This window comes from Rhamphochromis longiceps, linkage group LG17 (assembly GCF_057381845.1).
Source record: "Rhamphochromis longiceps isolate RC_006_pf linkage group LG17, R_longiceps_female_GT1.1, whole genome shotgun sequence".
In the NCBI taxonomy this organism is placed as follows: domain Eukaryota; kingdom Metazoa; phylum Chordata; class Actinopteri; order Cichliformes; family Cichlidae; genus Rhamphochromis; species Rhamphochromis longiceps.
This window is the reverse complement of record NC_140573.1, coordinates 31,958,201-31,976,814: the sequence shown is the minus strand read 5'-3', so window position 1 is coordinate 31,976,814 and position 18,614 is coordinate 31,958,201. Positions and strand designations below refer to the sequence as shown.

At 41.5% G+C, this 18,614-nt stretch overlaps 1 protein-coding gene across 4 annotated transcripts; it reads right to left on the bottom strand.

Moving 5' to 3' along the window:
* On the bottom strand, positions 1-17,661 carry nrf1 (nuclear respiratory factor 1). Of its 4 annotated transcripts, none has more exons than XM_085386476.1 (12): positions 17,534-17,661; positions 15,555-15,666; positions 15,258-15,402; positions 14,601-14,715; positions 14,340-14,466; positions 13,783-13,923; positions 10,873-11,031; positions 9,691-9,906; positions 9,484-9,582; positions 8,078-8,235; positions 6,242-6,363; positions 1-1,148 (listed from the first exon to the last, which is right to left on the bottom strand). In XM_085386476.1, the coding sequence occupies exons 2-12, from the start codon at positions 15,621-15,623 to the stop codon at positions 988-990; spliced, it is 1,512 nt and encodes a 503-aa protein (XP_085242602.1). In that variant the 5' UTR covers positions 15,624-15,666; positions 17,534-17,661; the 3' UTR covers positions 1-987. The 4 variants fall into 4 exon arrangements, with proteins under 4 accessions (XP_085242602.1, XP_085242605.1, XP_085242604.1 ...); XM_085386479.1 differs by having other exon boundaries at positions 9,499-9,582; XM_085386478.1 differs by having other exon boundaries at positions 15,567-15,666.
* Positions 17,662-18,614: the final 953 nt, after the last annotated feature.

Here is an 18,614-nt window from a genome sequence, read left to right as displayed (position 1 = left end):
AATGGTGAACAGCAGCCATTTTATTGGACTTCATTTTTTCCCAAATACACAATTTTGGTGAAAGTCACACCAACTGTTACACCTTCATCAAACAGAGTTGATTCTCGGCAAGCATGGTTTTTTCGTGTGGCAAATCCTTTCGTGGATCACAAATAGTGCAGCTTCTGTCCAAGTATGACCAGCTTCCTGTGGCATACAAAGTGATGGAGACCACCGAGTCCTGCGTGACATACAAAGGAGTTCATGTTGCAAATAACACGGTTGCCTCCTCGAATCCATGCACTAGGAAAAAAATGAAAAAAAAATTTGGTGGACAAAAAGACTGCGTCAGTAAGTCCTCTCCGCCATCCAACAGTTAAAAAAAAGAAAGTTATCCTGAGTCTTTGCAAAATTTTGGCATGTACTTGGATTACAGTAGAACAAAAAAAGGGGAAAAAAACCCAACAGGGCAAGACTTTCTAGGAGTGTCTGCATCTCAGATGCTGTGTTGTACAGTGAGAGAATTAGTGAGTTGAAGTGGGAACAGCAATTGTGAATATGGCGAAACACAGGAGTGACTTTCCGACTATGGCACTGAATTCGTCATCCTAATAACAGAAACAGTTGAGCATGGACAATATAGTGAAAAACCCCAAACAAAGACAAGAGACACACTCAGTGAAACAGGGGTGGCTTTCCTCCCAAGCTTTTTGGTTCATCTTTGTTTTAAGCAAAGGTTAATTGTAAAGAAATAAATACTAAATACTCAACTTCACAGAGCTAAAAAAACCCCCAAAAAACAACCAAAAAAACAACGCTAAATGGGAAAAATACACCAACAAACGCAATCTCTTTACATAGTAAACACAATGCATTGATAACACACTTCCCCTGTAGATGCACATTTAAAAATATATTTGACATTGTACACAGCATGATGTCTCGGAAAACAGAACAGATAAACAAATCTCCTAGGTGGCCAATCAGTGCTTTCTGCTCCTTCCAAGGTCACTGCTCCAGGGTTACGACCTCCACTGCCTGGCCGTCCAGTGTGACAGTGTTATCTATGCGTGTGGCGACAGGCGCCATTGCAACCTGGACGGGCCGGTTACCCTGGGCAAGGCTGGTGACTACCGTCTGGTACATGCTGACTGGAATCTGGACCAAACCTAAAGGAAAGAAGAGGACAAGTTGGACTTAAACATGCAGCACCAGCATCACTAATACATTTTTTATTAGTTTAAACTGCGTACTTAGGTCACAGGTATGTTAATATTACAGGGAAATCATTCACAGGTGGACACAGGTACCTTTTTTAAATAAACCTATTAGACATTTGAAGATCTTATACTCCTCACTGGTTACCCAATTCTATTCTACTGTCCTCAGAAATCTTGTTTTTGTTTATGGTGGCTCATTTAGATGCTGGCTCATTTAGAGCGGGTTGTCTAGTATTCATTAGGTTGGTGACTCAATACCCAGCTCCTGCACCTGTATGCAGAAGTATCCATGGGCAAGATGTTGAACCCAAAGTACCCTCCATGCATTTCCATCTAGGTTTGCAGACATGAATTAGTGTTAAAAATGTGTTTGTGAATGCAGATTGCATTGTTAGATTGCTGTGAAGTTGGGGATTTTCACATGGGAGTCTCTAAGGGACTGACTCCGTTTTTGAGATGGCCCAAAGTGGTCCTTTTTCTGGATCCACAGTTTATTTGGTTTTGTTTTTCAACCCCACAGGTTGTCAGCTCTTCTGCTAAGAAATTCTGCTTTTACATTCTCTTGCTAGAGGAAATCCTGTTGACGGATTTTATGTTTTACACGGGCCTTTGGGAACCCATCAACTCCAGGTAGTTGTTGGTGACAGGAGGCAGACATGTTACAGAGAAGGCATTTCTGAACAATGACCCAATTGAACGTCCTCGGCTTACTTCCCCCATTCCCAGCTCCGTTTGTGCGTCTCTGCCTGCAGGGATTACTGCTGCAGTCACGTGGTGCTCTGCCCCACCCTGCAAGCTGTCACAGTGTCACAGGCAGGCAAGAAGGTCAGCATAGGGGATGGCAGTGGCTCATACCCACTCCCATTACTGCAAGCTTAGATGCTGGATGTTACAGGCAACCAGTCCACATTACAAATGAATCACTTAAAACACATAACCCAGATGAAACAAGGGTGGATATAATTGTAACTGAGAATAAATAACATTTTGAACAAAATAAGAAAACAATTCATTCAATAATAAAAATGGAACTCTGCTGCCAGGTAAGGTCGTAATTGTTGGTCCTCTTTGTGGCCTCTTGCTCACCCCTCTTGACACTTATTTGTGACAGTGTTAAGCTGTTCTAACAGTTATTATGAAGGAAACCTTATAGGGAGCGTGGCTTTGGCCTGGCACAGCAACATAGACCTGGGATGAAGTGCAATCTGTAATTGAAGTGCCACTCGAACATTGTTACTTAGAGATGAAGGGTCATGCCTTGTATAGCCGTGTTTATATATGTGTCTTTGTCAGTGTAAGGCAGGGGTCAGCAACCTTTAACACCCAAAGAGCCATTTGGACCCAGTTTCCACGCAGAAGAAAACACTGGAGCCACAAATACTTTTTGACATCTAAAATGAAGATAACACTGTATATATTGTTTTTTACCTTTATGCTTTGTGTAAACAACTAAGGTGTGTTGCTTAAATCCATGAAGTGCTACAGAGAAAATTACATTTTATTTATGTAATTAACACATTTTGAACACTTAAAGAAATATAACAAAAGGAAAGACACCTAGCTGAACTAAAATGATCCAAGTAGCAAACAAAAACTGTTGTGAGCCGCCACCCTCATATCGCCTTTGGGCTTTTGGAGCCTTGACCTGACTTTTAAAAAAATAATTGGAAAAAAGCACTATGCTGCTAAAAGATGAAAAATTCTGCCTAAATATGTATTTTACCAGGTTAATGTGTGTGGCGGGGCGTGGTCTGCAGCGCCGCTGCAGGGGAGGCGGATGCACGTGAGCGGCACCCACAATCACGTCTCGCCGCCTTAATGTCTGCGCTATCTATGCTGTTGTTGGTATATGTCGGGCTGTGAGCTGAAAAGCTACAGCCGGCTGTATGCGTACAGCAACCGTGTGTGAAAAGTGGTCAATAAAGAGATGCTGAAAAGCATGTTCATGGAAACATCGTCGGGTCTGCCTTGATATGTTTACAATGGGATTTATGCTCCTGAACCTCTGCGCACAGCGTCTGCAAATCGGGGCTGTACTTTCATCTTTACGCAGGACTGTAAGTTGCCATCTGTGAGGCGTGAGCGGTGTTTGTTTATAACATAGTTCATGGTGGAGAACAGCTGCTGACAATGTGGATCCGAAGATCCATAACTAGCCTACCTTGGGTTGAAAGTCTCGATATATGCACGGCGTTTCGGCGAGTACACCGGCTTCCGCTATTGCCACACTTATTTTGAGCGATGAACAAAATAATAAAATATAATTTTATTTTTATATTTCAATATCACAATAATCTTCCAATTTGGAACTACAAGTTAAAAAAAATAACTAACATAAATAAAATACACTTCAGCTAAATACTTCTAATTTATTTCCCCAAACCACGTGGAGCCGCACTATAAGGACTAAAGAGCCGCAGGTTGCCGACCCCTGGTGTAGGGTTACTACACAAGTCAATCAGCAGTGTAACCTGGCTGGTGCACTTCAAACACCAGTCTTCTCTGCTGTGTAGCACTACAGTGATTAGCGAAGGTCAATAGTTGCGAGAAGGGCTGGATTTGGCAGCTCCGTTAGATGTTTGAGTGAGCTATTACAGCCAAATGGCTCTTCGTGGTTTAGGAAGCAACATGCCAAATAAATAAATAAACAAAGCCTGCAGATGTTAGATTTGAATAAGGTGAATCCCCATTATAGGATATGAATGCAGACGTAGCACCTATTTTTGCATTTGCTCAATGTTTTAACAGGAAACTTTCATGATGATGTTATTTGGTTTTCTAAAATAGTTTGGCAACATGAGGTAATGGATACAATTGTTTTGTAGTCAACAGCCTGGCAATTGTTATAGCCTTTTAACCATTAAACACACCATGTCTCCCAGCTTTGCCTGCTACAGAACCAAACTGATTCCATTGGTTTCTAAAACTCCCACTAACACAAGTCTGATTCGTACTGTGATTTAAACAGAAATTCCATGGGCACACACACACACATATATGTATATATATCTATATCTATATAAATATAGCAACAGAGCTTGGGGGTGTCTGCTGACAGCTGGTCAAGTGATTAGACTATGGACTGATAATGGAGTGGATCAAAGCTCTTAAGGAGGGCACAAGAGGGACCTCTTCATGCCCCTGGACTAGTGTACATTGTGTGTTGGTGCATGTTTGTGTGTGTGTAATATGTGTATTGTACTGATCAGATGACATAATAAGTAAAAGATTGACAGCTTGCAGGCTACAAAAGGTTTCCCAATTCAATATCCCGATTCGTTTAAATTAACCAGTGAATCAAATTGTTCAACAACAATAAATACTCAGGATGCAGCTTTGGCAAAATGTTATTGCTTATGAAACATTAGCCCCATGTTTAGCCTTGAGGCTACTGACGGAACATATCCACGAAATTGTTGTCAGTGCTATTGAGCAAAGAGGGAAGGCTGTCACTGCAAACTAGCCTAGTCCCAGCAGACACATGGCAATAGCAGCGTTTGCACTATGCATTTACGGAGGGTGAACCTCTAATAACGTGTCATTAAAAGAAGGGACAAGATGCACACATAAATACACACCATCTGTCACATCAGCACAGAGCAGATTACAATGTGGGGGCTCAGAGGCCTCGCAGTTGTTCTACGGGTGGGAAGCTTACACTTAGTGAGGCTAATTAGAAAGGCCATTGGCTGGGGAGCGCACACAAACACCAATGGGTAAAATGTAATTGCACACATTTACTGATTAATTTTTTTTATTCTGTTGTAAAGTACACATAGAAAACACATTTTAGAAAAATATTCCTCATTCCTTACCGTTTGTCCATGAAAGTCTACCAAGAGAATTTTTTTAACGTCAAAACTTGCCATTTCATTAGGCACACCTGTTCCAATTCAATTTAGATTCGATTCAATTTTATCTTATTAATTTTAATATAGTGCCAAATCACAACAACAGTCACCTCAAGGTGCTGTTCCACTGGTCAAAAATACTAATATCTAATCAGCCAATTATATGGTAAATGGACTGATTCTTATATAGCGCTTTTCTACTCTCCCAGAGTACTTAAAGCGCTGTATACAACATACCTCATTCACCCATTCACACCCACTCATACAAGCACTTCTAAACTAAAGTGCAAATTAATCAACATTCACACTCATTCACACTCCGTTGCTTGCCACCCGTGGCAAGCAACTCAATGTAATCAGGCATGTAAACATGGTCAAGATTACTTGCTAAAGTTGAAATTTAGCATAAGAATGAAAAAGAAAGTGACTTTGAGTGTCGTAAGGCTGTGGGTGTCATATATGCTGCTGATCTACTGGGATTTTCCCACACAACCATCTCTATAACGAGCAAGCAGCAGTTCTGAGTAAAATACTTTTTTGATGCCAGAGGTCAGAAGAGAAAGCCAGATTACTTCAAGGTGACAGGAAAGCAGCAGTAAGTCAAATAACCACTCGCTGCAACCAAGGTATGCAGAAGAGCATCTTTGATTGCACAACATGTGGGCTACAGCAGCAGACGATCACATTGGGTGCCACTTATGCCGGCTAACAACAGAATATCAGACTATCTTCTGATAAATGAAAGAATCTCTGTATGTGTGCGTCTGTTTTGCACTTTTCGTGACAACCATTAATCAGACCTACTTTAAACTTGATGGTTGGACTGCAGGGCACCTGAGGAAATATATTGGCAAGGCTGGAGTCATTCCAGAGAGCGGTAATCTAATCTTTGGGGTCCTCGTAAATAATATAGATAAATTGATTTATGTGGTCGCCAATATAGATAACATAGTTTATATATAAACTACCACTGTTTGATTGTTTGATAATGTTACTAATGTACCTGTGATTGCAGGCAATGCAGTAGTGAGGTAATAACTATGACTTTTCAGACCTTCATTGTCTGTACAGTTTAATGCTGCATACCAAAAAAACACTTGACTTTTTTTATAATTATGTAATTGCTGTAATTTGAGGTGTATTTTATTTTATGTTGCTTCAGTGTTTGCTGTATTTCTGATAATTGGGTACCTGTGGCATCTTGAACCCCTGCCAGCGCCCCAACAGCAGCTGCCGTCTCTGCCAGGACAATTTGACCTCCGCCTTGTAGTGTGGCTTCTGCCAGCGTCGCTACAGCGTGAGCTGCTGCCTCACTGTAACACACAAATCACAAGTGCACTATATGTAAAAAAAACCCCATATTTCTGTACATGCAATTTCAAATTAAAACACACACAAACAAGAAATTAGGCTTGAAGATGCAATCTCCTGGTACAAAGCCCAAAAGCTCTCTCACGCAGAGTCTGCTCAGAGAGCCAAGGGTTATTAGAGAGATGTGGGGTGAAGACGCAGGAATACATGAGCTATAAGAGGCTTTTCTAGTCTGGACTTACAGAGAATCGGTCACATCACTCCAAAGGACAGGTGCTATGGGTCTAATAAAGCAATTTTATATACTGGATCTATGCAGCAGAATTACTACTAGCTTATTAGCACACCAGTTTCGCAGCTTTATGATAATCAGGCTTGAGGCAGAAATGTAGAGAGACAGAAAGAAAGGAAGAGGAAATGCGAGAGCTGAGACAACAGATTCTTGATGATGCAATCAAGTGTACCAGAAACGACACCGTTTTTTTGTGCGTTGTTTCATTGTTTAATATGTGAATTTAGATTGGATGTTTAAGCTTGCTGGGGTTTTTGACTATGGCTAATAAATCTTGCATCTCAGGTAATATTTAATTGCACAGAAGGAAAACAGTGAGGATAAGAGGCTCTGCACCTCATCTGTAGCTGGAAAACAGACACAAAATGTTCCAGAGACGGCAGAGTGGAGAGCCCAGAGTAGCTCAGCTCAGGTAAACAGCAGGAAGGGAGGGGAAATGAGAAGGAGGGGGTCTCAGGTGGGTGCAGGTAACAAGCCCCAGTGGGACATACCCATACACATCTGAAATGATTGCCAGGACAGGACTGCAGTGAAAAAAAATTCTAACATGGCAGTATCTAGGTGACTGACTTCAGAAACAAACTGCTGAAAAAAATGTTATTCAGGAAGTGGGTAGCCAAGGGTTAGCTTCTTTTAACTGCGACCGAAGCCTACAACAAACTATTAACCTGCTTCTGTTGTTATCCTACAGGAACTTTAATTTGTGACTATAATAGGACTGAAAACATTTTTTTCTTTTTCTAACACAGCAGCCTAAATGAAGTAGAGATGTAATGCTGTGTATTTATACTCACAACATCTCAAATGCAGCTATTTTAATCTGCTCTTACCTGCATATCAGCAGGTAAGAGCTGTTAGAACGTGAAATATGTGCCTAACAACTGGTTTAATGGTTCTACACCGTGCATGCTGCTGGTATAAAAGGGTACAAGCTAATTATTTAGATGCTGAAACAGGACAAAAAGTATCTCCAGGGAATCCAGTAACCTGTTCTGACACATTTGTCATTTGCCAGCTGCTTATAGCTGCCTGTGCATTTATGACATTTTTTATACTTGTTAGTGTTTTTTTTCTCTCAGTGAAATTAAAACTTGACATGATAATAACATTTTTTTTGTTTAAAAGGTTCTGGTATTTTCTGGTGACAGCACCAAAACTTTCTTCTCTGTTAACACATTTGTAGGCTTAGGCTTAACAACATAGGGATGTTAGCTACTATTACAACAGACTATTTTGTAATTTTTTTTTTAACCTTTTTAAAAGTTGTCTTGAGCAAAGTTTCTCCAGATCTAAGTTTGCATTTTTTAGTCCTGTCCTTGTACCTGGACCGTTTACACTGCGTGCACCCCTTTATAATAGGTTAGAGACCTATTATAATATCTCAGGAAATCACATAACATAATATTCAGCTCTGTCAGAATCACCTGTTCAGTGCCATTGTAACAGTGGCTCCGGGCTGAATCTCTTGGCTAGCAGCGACAGCAGCTTCAGCTAGGGATGCCACTGCCTGCGTGGCCTCTGAAGCTTGAGTCGTTTGGATTGTCATCTCCCCGCCCTGCAGGGTGGCCCAGCTTGGTTCCACCTGGAGGAAAAACAAAGTATATACTTAAGTTTACATACACTTATCAGAAGCATGAGTGTCATGGTAATTTTAGGCTTCTTCTTCGAGCTGTTCTTTTACTAGGATTAAACGATTATATAGCAAACATAATTTACATTTTCTCTGTTCCACACAGGGTCAAAATTATACACACAGGCCAAAATATGAACATACGCTCACAACACACTAACAGGATTTGTTGAAGGTTCAACAATGTGTTTTAACTTGACGAGGCCAATTAATTCTTGCTAGTGTTCATTATTTAACTACAGCTGGTAGAAATGACCAATACTCCAAGTAACTCAGTGAAAATCTTAAAAAGGAAAATTGTAGATTTCCACAAATTGGGAAGATCCCTTGGAGCCATTTCTAAATAACTAAAGATTTCATCAGTTCAAATAGTTTTATGCGAGAACAAGTTTTTCCGATTTTCACCCCTTTGCCAACTTGGAAGAACACCCAAACTGTCCCCCCTGATGAGAGGCAATTGTTTGGGATATTCAGAAAGAACCCAGGAACCACCAACGCTCAAGCCTGCCATGAGCTGGAAACTGCTGGAACACCAGCGTCACTGTCAAGCATGATGGTGGTAGCATCATGCGCTAGTGCTATTTGGTAATCAGTGGTACTTGTACATTACACAATGTGGATCGAATAAATAAGACTACCTCCAAGTTCTTTAAATCAGAACAGTTCAAACTTCGACACAGGTTTTCTAACAGGGAAATGATATATCAAAACTAATTTTAGAGTGCAGAAAACAGGCTGACGACATAAAGCTTTTGTAATGGCCCAACCTCAACCCTACTGAAAGCTTTTGGACCACTAACCAATTTAAATGAACAAGAAGAGTGTTAAATATCCAGCCACGTCTAATGCCAGAAGCTTGCAATGGTAAGCAAAATGGTCTGGTCAAGGTGCAATATGCTAAGCTACCAAATATTAGTTGGATATATGTAATATATATGAGCCTGCATGTATACATTTGGCCCTGTGTGGATTTACACTTCTGACCATAAGTGTAGATGAACATTAGCAACGAGGTAATGAGACTGAGCAAATATTGCCGGTATTAGATTGATGGACTTGTGGCTTTAGTTTTGATTTTGTGGTATTAAATAGAGTGCATTTTTAAGAGGCTATGTGTGCAGTAAATAACTTAATGTGTTTCAGTATGGTTTTTGATAAAAGAACGATTTCTAGGCACGTTTGAACGCATGTGGGTGTTACCTCTCCCTCAGTTACCGTTGAGTAGTTAACTTGTGCAACTGTCACACCAGGCAGCTCCGACGCATCCGCAAGAGTGGCAACTGTGTGTCCTGTACCGACCTGAAAACAATACATTTCCACCAAGTGCATTAGGCTCTGTAAAAAACAACAAGAAGGGCAAAAACTCCCACTCAGGAGTATAAAAGCCATGCAGTGAATAAAACGCACCTGGATAAGCGAGACTGTTCCATCTGGATTGTTGATGGTCTGTACCACGGTTTGTGAGGGCACAAGGTGAGCGATACTTTGTGCAGTGGTCAGGTGGTGCTGGGTGGTGGTTGCCGTGGTTACCTGCTGGTCTTCAAAAGCATATAATAGATCCTCACGGCCATGCTGCTTATAGCAGTTCTTCACTATGGTTCGCAACGCCTGCGTCCAAGAGACCTGAGGAAGTACAGACACAATTTAATGTTAGCAAAAATTCTTAAGACTGATGACTCTAAGGCATGGTACATCTCTTAATATAATCAGATGATAAATATGAATTATGTACAATGGGATTAAATTAAACCGTAATAATGAATAGACATGCGCCTGTTTCCTTTGCTCTAAAGCTATCTCAGAAGATACACAGAAAACACAAAATAAATGACAGAAAAGGTGTTAACAGCTGTGCTGGTTCTACTAAAAGTGCATAGACTTGGCTTACCAGCACCTCTAAAGCCTGTTCTTCTCATGCTATATTAAGAGGAAAAAATAATGAGCTTCAAAGGTGTGCATTAGCTGTAGCTTCATATTTAAAGTGTTGATTCATGAGTTGTAGCAATTTTCCTTGAGGTCTGCAAAACAATTTACTACTATATTCTGCTGTATGTATGCTAATAAAACAAGCTTACTGTATCTTTTACTCCTTCATATGGTATCTTTGCGTCTTTCTCTGGTATGTTACATCATATGACACCAATCTATCTTAAAGCGACTTGTGTCACTAAGGAAGCAATGATCCAAATCCTAAAGTTGTCTAGGATGGCTTAGTAGTTAGAACTACTGTTCTAAGTTAACCAAATATGGGCATTTCCCAAAATGCCATCAACTATGTCTTTAAGGACTGTTATCACTGTCACTGAATTACACGTGGCAGGTGACTCTTGCAAAGGCAAGAGCTCTGGATCTTTAGACACCACCAAACAGAACTAGCTAATGTAACAGAACAGGATTAAAACACTGTGTAAAAAGAATCTTTCTCATGGGTGGACAATACAACATCTGTTTAGTTTGTTGTCACTTTCGGATCTATAAAAATCTTTTGTTGTTGAGTGATCTGTACTCACAAGCTACATTCATTTTGTGCACTTACAACCTTGTACTCTTTCCCAGCAAAATATCACGTTATACTAGTGTTTGTCTTACTCTCTGTTTCTGCTCCTCTGTGCGCACATCACTGCGAACGTTGGCCCAGGGGATGTCGTCGGGCCACCACACTGGCTTGCAGCTCTCTTTACCCCAGCCAGGCTTCCCTCTGCCTGTTGAGTACTTCAACATCTCTGGGATAAATGCTCGCAGCTGTGCCTAAAGGAAAATAAAAGAGGAAAAAAAATGCATGGAAAAAACAGATTATATAGACAGAAATATAATGTGCAAAGCTGCAGGGCATACACGCCCTTGAGCAGGCTGCGAGAGGCGTGCATTAGGTACCTGCAGCATGTGCTGAGGTGGTCAAGGCCTGAAAATAGAAACAGACCTTCTAAAAGGAGAACAATGGGGTCAGGTTTACTAACAGACCAATCTATGGCTATGGCTCCAGCCTGACGTATCAGACAGACACTGCGAGCACATCAGAGGTGATCCAACAGACAGCCTGTTCCAACAAAGGCTCCAGGACACTGAGCAGAGGTATTAACAAGGACGAGACAGTCAGTATTGTTAAAAATTAAAATTGACTGTCAAACAAGGGCACTGCATTAACTCTGTGCTAATAGGTGCACTGTACAGACTTATTTCTTTATTGTCAACAGACTCTATCAAGACGGTATCAAGATGGGGTGGCTGTAGCTCAGGAGGTAGAGCAGGTCACCTACTGATCGGAAGGTTAGTGGTTCAATCCCTGGCTCCTCCAGTTTGTATGCCAAGGATCCTTGGGCAAGATACTAACCCCAAGTTGCTCTCCGATGCATCCATCAGAGTGTGAATGTTTGTTAGGAAGCACTAAAAGCTTAGAAGAAACGTGAATGTGGCATGTTGTATAGATGTAAGAATCAGTCCATTTATCAAGTGCTTGTCCACCGTTTTGGAATATCTTACAATGAAGTAAAAAGTGCTGATTTTGCAGGTGACCAGCTGGTGAAAATGTTGTTGCGCTAAAAGCTAAAAATCCGAGCTTTATGGTGCATCTAGTTTCTAAACTTGAATAACAGCTGCCTGACAAGGTGAAAAAGCGAGCGGATGACGTTCTTAATCTCATCTGATTTGCTTGTTATCGATCGTCTGTATGCATACTTCATGTGCAGTAGTGAGTGGCACGCATACGCACTGCCCATCATGTCGACAGAGCCCGAGCAGGCGCGCGCTTACACTCACTGACATGCCGAGGTGGGGGTTTAGTGCCAGTGTCCTCGGCGTCCCGGTAATATGCAAGCATCACCGGGGGATTATATTGCACAATGAGGCACTGCAGCGTCCGCCTGCCTTGACATCACAAGCTAAATTTGGTTCCGGGAGAAATAAATCCCTCCCTCCTCCCCGTTAGGCCCCCCTTTTCTAACTCACAGTCACACAGCTCCTCAGTGCATCACGCAAACAGATATGAGAAAATGGATCTTGATAGAAAATTGAGTGTCGGTGCTTCGCGCCAGCTTTCGAACAACAAACCCTCCACGTAATGGAGCTCCACCAGAGCCAACACTAGCTCAGCAACCTGCATTAACCTGCGAAAAAGCCTTGTAGGAAAATTATTCTCCCATTTACACCTGCGATGATGGCGACGTATGTGGATGTATCTGTGCAAGGCCAGATGGCCAAATTACAGTGGCTAGCGAGTTAAGTGGCATGTTGCCCTCGCACCCACCACCCCACCCCAATCCTAATCCTCCAAGCAGTGGTCCAATCAGACTTCAGGAAGGCTGTTATGTTGCTGGGTTCCTGAACCTAACAAGGCAAGGGGGTAATTATGAGCTCAAGCTAGTCGTGGGATCACCTGCTACAGATGCTCCATATATCTGACAGACTAGGGCCTCTGCTTAACCTCATTTGGGATTTCTTCAGCTGTATAAAATTCTACTGCAGATATCCTTTTAGAAGACATGTTTCTGATACGAACTGGGTGTCTCTACTAAATTAGCTTCCTCTCATCTCATTCCTTGGCCAAGGTTTACTAGCTTTTCCCAGAAGGACTAAACAACTTCCTGTTTCCAACGCGCAGCACACACATATCTGTAAAAACACCCACCCCACACCTTTCCACCCGGCTTGTCGAAATTGAGTGAGGCAACAGGTTACTCGCGATAATCTCATCCTACTACTTCCAGAAAAACAAGCTCCAACTAACACCTGGCCTCCAAGGATTCATCCGGCACTGGGATTGGCTAACGCGCGCCGAGGGTTGTGGATCGTCTCTGAGGGCCACTGTCATGCTGCCTACTGTGACGATGATCTAGAGAATGCGTCAGCAGCACTGGGACGGCAGAGTAAACAAGCCATGCTCCCCTGGGCTGAAAAGAAAATTCAGGCCTGCCAGTGGTACTAACGCTACGATGAACGGCCTACAATGGCTGCTCTGCTTATCAAAGAGAAGGATTAGCTTTTTCTCAGATTAGAGTTTATTTTAATGGTGATGCTGCTCTTCAGGATGAGAATAAATGCATGACTGCTGAATAGATTAATCAAAAACATCAAAAATGAGCTAGTGGACAACACACCTACAAATAAGCATTTGACCTTGCTACATGTAGTTAGCTAAGCTCTTCCTCTCACTAGTTAGAAGACATAGTTTAAACTTCCTGGTTTGTTAGCGGCTGGTGCCCTCTGCTGGGAGTAGTGTGTGTGTGTATTAGTGAATTTGTACAAAGGAAAAAGCGAGTAAACTTTAGCACTTCTAGAGAATAGAGAGAAGGCCTTATTTAGATTTCTGCGGGGAAACTTTGTAGAGCCTACAGCATACATGTAAGTGGCTGAGGTTGTTGCTGGCAATTCCTATATTGATTTTATTGTCCTTTAAATTGACATGATGATTGTTATTCTCTCACTGATAAATTCGAGTTTGCAGTTAAGACGTAGCTACGGCGTAGATTCCCCACTAAAGAATAAATCCGCAGTAAGCCTTACCTGGGTCATCTTATCCACAGAGACGGGGATGCCATCAATTGTGAGCGGGGGCAGCTCTGAGGCGAGTTCTCCACCTGCAGGGGCATGTTCAGCCAGGGCGTTCTCCAGGTCCTCCAACAACATGCTCTTATACTTTCTTACCTAGTATCCATGAAAGATACATCACAGTGTGTCAGCCTGAGCTTTTAAGAGTGATAGCAGGTTTAAATAAATCACTGAAGAAAACATTTGCTAGTAGATACCTGGTCAAAGATAAGTAACTACATGCCTTTTTTTTGGTTATGTTATTAAGACAAAATCAATATGGCCTTTAATAAATTATTATTAGCTATAAAATTATGAGTATTTTTAATACACAAATAGTTTTTAGGAAGAAAGATGTAAAGCAGATTCAGTTTATCTAACATGCAGTGTATACTTATGACAAGGGAAACACTGCATATGACTGAGAGGGCTTCACTGAAATAAATGAAGGAGAACACTGAGGTTTGGTGTGATGGTAAGTTTCACTGTGTTACAAACTAATGCTTTCTACCTGCTCTATTTATAAGACTTACCACATTCTCCAGAGGAGCAGCACCAAACACCTTGAACACAGGGTTGGGTTTGGAGGGGGAGATGCACAACACTATGGCTTGTTGGCCCACTCTAGTGGTGTACTCATCCAACGTGGCTCGCAGTTTCCTGTTAACAAACACCATCCTTTACTTCTGTGTTCAGATTAAAAGCTACAAAGCACAACAACAATTCTACCCTAGGAGCTGAGCGAGGGATATTTTGGTCACCGTAGCTGCTGTCAGAAAAGCTATTAGATCCACCTGAGCAGACGAGTCTGCTGTCTCTTACGGATGGAAGGGTTGGATTCAAAGATATGAGGCCTTTTTCTTTTCTTCCCAGTTGCTACAGCAGCAGCAGCTGCCATACCCACTGGCCCTGAAAGAAAGAGGAGGAGGAGAGATTTTACCAAAGGTAAAAAGAGACAAAGTATTTTCCTTCTCTGATTTGAGCTTTTAAAGCCCATGTGGTTGTTACTGTTTATTGTTCTCTTTTTTTAAATATAAAATATGTTTTTAAAAAGACATGAAATAGCATTTCACCGATTTAATTTCAAATCATGTCAACTTTCAGGGATAAAGATGGAAAAAAAAACAAACATGGCAGAGGCTTGACAAAGGCAACGCTGCCTACACAACTAATCCACTGGCGCCACCTGTTGCTCAATTGAAAGCATTTTGCTTAAATTATGGCATTATGGGATTTACCAGGCTTGTATAATTAATCATAGCTGCTAAGAAGAATAAAAAAATAAACAAAAAATGGTCTGTTGTAAGGAGTTGACCGTCTAATTTGCCACAAACTTTGCAACCTTAATAACAATTATCAACATAAGTCTACAGGTCGTGAAGCACTTCTGCTTGTAACTTTGATCAGACCCAACTAACACACTCTGGAAACAGCACAGAGTTTAGACTCACCTGCAGCAGCCAGGTGAGCTGTGACCTCATCAGTGCCAGCCGAGTTGAGGATGTCTGTGTCATCATATGGATCGTCATCTGGCGAGGAGGTCGAGTCTTCCTCAGCGCTCATCATGGATGTGTCAGTCAAGGTGGTCACATGTACCTATACACGAATCAATGAATGAATGAACCTGGGACTTGCACTTTAGTGGGGTGTTGAGATTTCTGATCTGGGTCGGTAATTTAACAAGATGAGTGATTAATATCAGTAAATTTGTTTCTAATTTACACCATTTATTATGTTTGTAAATGCACCTGCTGACTGACAGCGCTAGCCTCAATGGTGGTCATGTGCTCTGTCTGGTGAACGGAGTGCTCATCCATTATCAGCCAGCTGGTCTACACAGCTAGGTCCACAGTACAGTTACTGAGGAAAGAAAGAGGGAAGTGATCAAAGCACATCAAATTTAAATGGTAAATGGCCTGTATTTGTATAGCGCTTTTCTAGTCCCTAAGGACCCCAAAGCGCTTTACACAACCTGTCATCCACCCATTCACACACACATTCACACACTGGTGATGGCAAGCTACAATGTAGCCACAGCCACCCTGGGGCGCACTGACAGAGGCGAGGCTGCCGAACACTGGCGCCACCGGGCCCTCTGACCACCACCAGTAGGCAACGGGTGAAGTGTCTTGCCCAAGGACACAACGACCGAGACTGTCCAAGCCGGGGCTCGAACCGGCAACCTTCCGATTACAAGGCGAACTCCCAACTCTTGAGCCACGATATGTTAACTGATATGTTATCTTAACAAGACAATATGCTGATATTTATTTATACACTAAAATGAATTCATATGCAACAAGAATTTGGAAGTGTTACAAAATTTCAGACAAAACTGTGACCATGCACAGCTGCCACTGTCATTTATTTTTACAGGGAGAGCTGTCTGATGAAGATAGATGCTATGGTGTCTTTGTGTTTGTGCTTAGTGCACCACTGCCGCTCTGCCTCCAGAGGACGTCATACTGCATTAATAGGGAATTTCATTTGGAAGAGTATTGTCTGAAAAGAACGTTTCATTTTTTTCACTCTTGTCTGACTGTACCACTTTCACTCTGCCCATAGAGGGCACTTATGTTAGGTGTTACAGGTGATGAATTTGGAAGATGTGCATTCCACCCAGTAATAGATAGCTTAGCACAACTTAGATACAAATCACAATTTAATGTCCAACTAAAGGGTCTTTAAAATTGTTTTGACAGTATGGGAAACTCCATATTAATTTGGAAAACTGGATATGTGAATATGTGGAGTTACACTGTAGTGTGGCTGAGGAAAAATAAACATATATTGCACACTAACACACACACAAATGCTTATGTTCACTCCAAATCAATCAACTTACAGGGTTAAAAGGTTTATGAATAAATGAAAGGAGACCGTTTCATGTAGATAACCTGCTTCGTTGATACAGTGCAAAGATGATTTATAGAATAGTTTTATAATCATGTATCTGCACGCACTGTTTTAACTTTTACAGTGGCCTACAAGAACGTCAATACTGGCCCCCCACCAAAATAAAAAAAATACATAAATAAATGCAACTGAAATTCAGGTCATTCATTTCAGTCTAATATATTTATTGCCAGCTGCAGTACATGAAGTCTAGACACTGAGGAGACCAGTGATGCACGAAACGCACAACTCCACAAGAATGTGTATGTGTAACCAATTTAGTGACCTGCAACCAGCTTAATTTTGCACAGGACCGGATAAAGAATTGATCGTGCCAGACAGTAATGTACAGTTAGCCGGATCTGCCGGTGTACTGTCAACGACTGCTTCACTGAGCTAAGCTAGCAATGCCCTACATTCAGCTAATTAGCTGCCTAGCTAACCATTTGGCGGTATAAAGCCGGTCGTCTAAAATAACACGAATTCTGCCAACAATTTTCCACGTTCAGACACTAAACAGAACGATTACAGGGCGCAATGAAAGCCATCGTAATGTAGCAGCTAGCACGAAACCCGCGCAAAAAAAATCACACAAAAACATAACGCCATAACAGGCCCGGGCCTGTGGGCTCATCCTCAGCTATTCTTCTCTCTCCGAGGTTGAAGTCGATACGCGCCTAGATCACGATTCCCCCCAAAAACAGATTTAAAATACAATCCGACTCCAGTCAACATCTAAACAATCTGCATCGTTCACCCCAACGCTGCCGGGTTCGATGATGCGGCTGCGCCGGGGCTGAAATAGATGGAGATTGCGCGGTAGGGCACTAACCTCAGAGCGGCTGCGCTACTTCGGGCCTGCGCCGTACAGCGGGGATGGAGCCGAGCTTTAATGGAGGACAGAGGGGAGCCAGCACCAAACACAACTAACAGACCGCACACAACAGTGAGCTGCACTAGTGATGCTTTCAAGTGCCTGCCGCGCAACCGTAAGAGTAATACACAAGAACTGAAACTACAATAACAAACGTGCACATAAATACTTTGTAGACATTGTTTCATTGTTTTCTTTAAACTGATTCTAGTTAACAACTCATTGACGATGTGTCAACCTGACATAAATATTAAACATACCTTCACTTTTTATTATGTCAGTTTTTAAATTCTCGATTTTTTAAATGAACCCCTACAAAACTGTTGAAAATAAATACGTACTATATTCAGAGCCTTTATTATGTTTTTTGGAGAGGGAAAAGTAATTAAAAATGAATGAGGGTATGGAAATATGAAACATAAAGTTTATCTTAGTAAATAAAAGATCAAACTAAGTAGTTTTTGCTGATTTTCCACGTTTAGAAAACCTGGACGTCACTAAATGTCCAGTTTAATATAACACGGACCTTTTTTCATTGCAATGAAGCCCATAGCTTACGATTCTGCACTGAAAACTAACTTTTCCTGTACTCATTGAACGCCACATAAGACCTGTCGAACCACGCCCCTTTCTATTCAACGGCGGCAGGCGCCAGAAGATGGTCGTTATTCAAAAGTGGTCTAATCCGGTTTGGCAACAAACAAACACGAAACCACAAAAAAATAAAGTATCTTTATTTTATGTTAATAAAAGCTACTCCCCTACTCAGACCCCATCATTACCAAGTAAAAAAAAAAAAAAAAAAAAACCCACCCAAACAAACAGAAAACCCCCCAACAACAATAGGCTAGATCAAACCAAGATTTCCAATTTACTGTAATTAGCAACTCCTATGGTCCTGTGACATAGAGATGCCAGGCTGCTTTCTGTAATGAACATAGATTCTTCGAAGAGGTTAGTTGACTAAGCTGTTACTTGTTCATTTTCTCGTGTTTATTTCTTTCCCTAATAATACACAACTAATTTGCACAACTTTAAT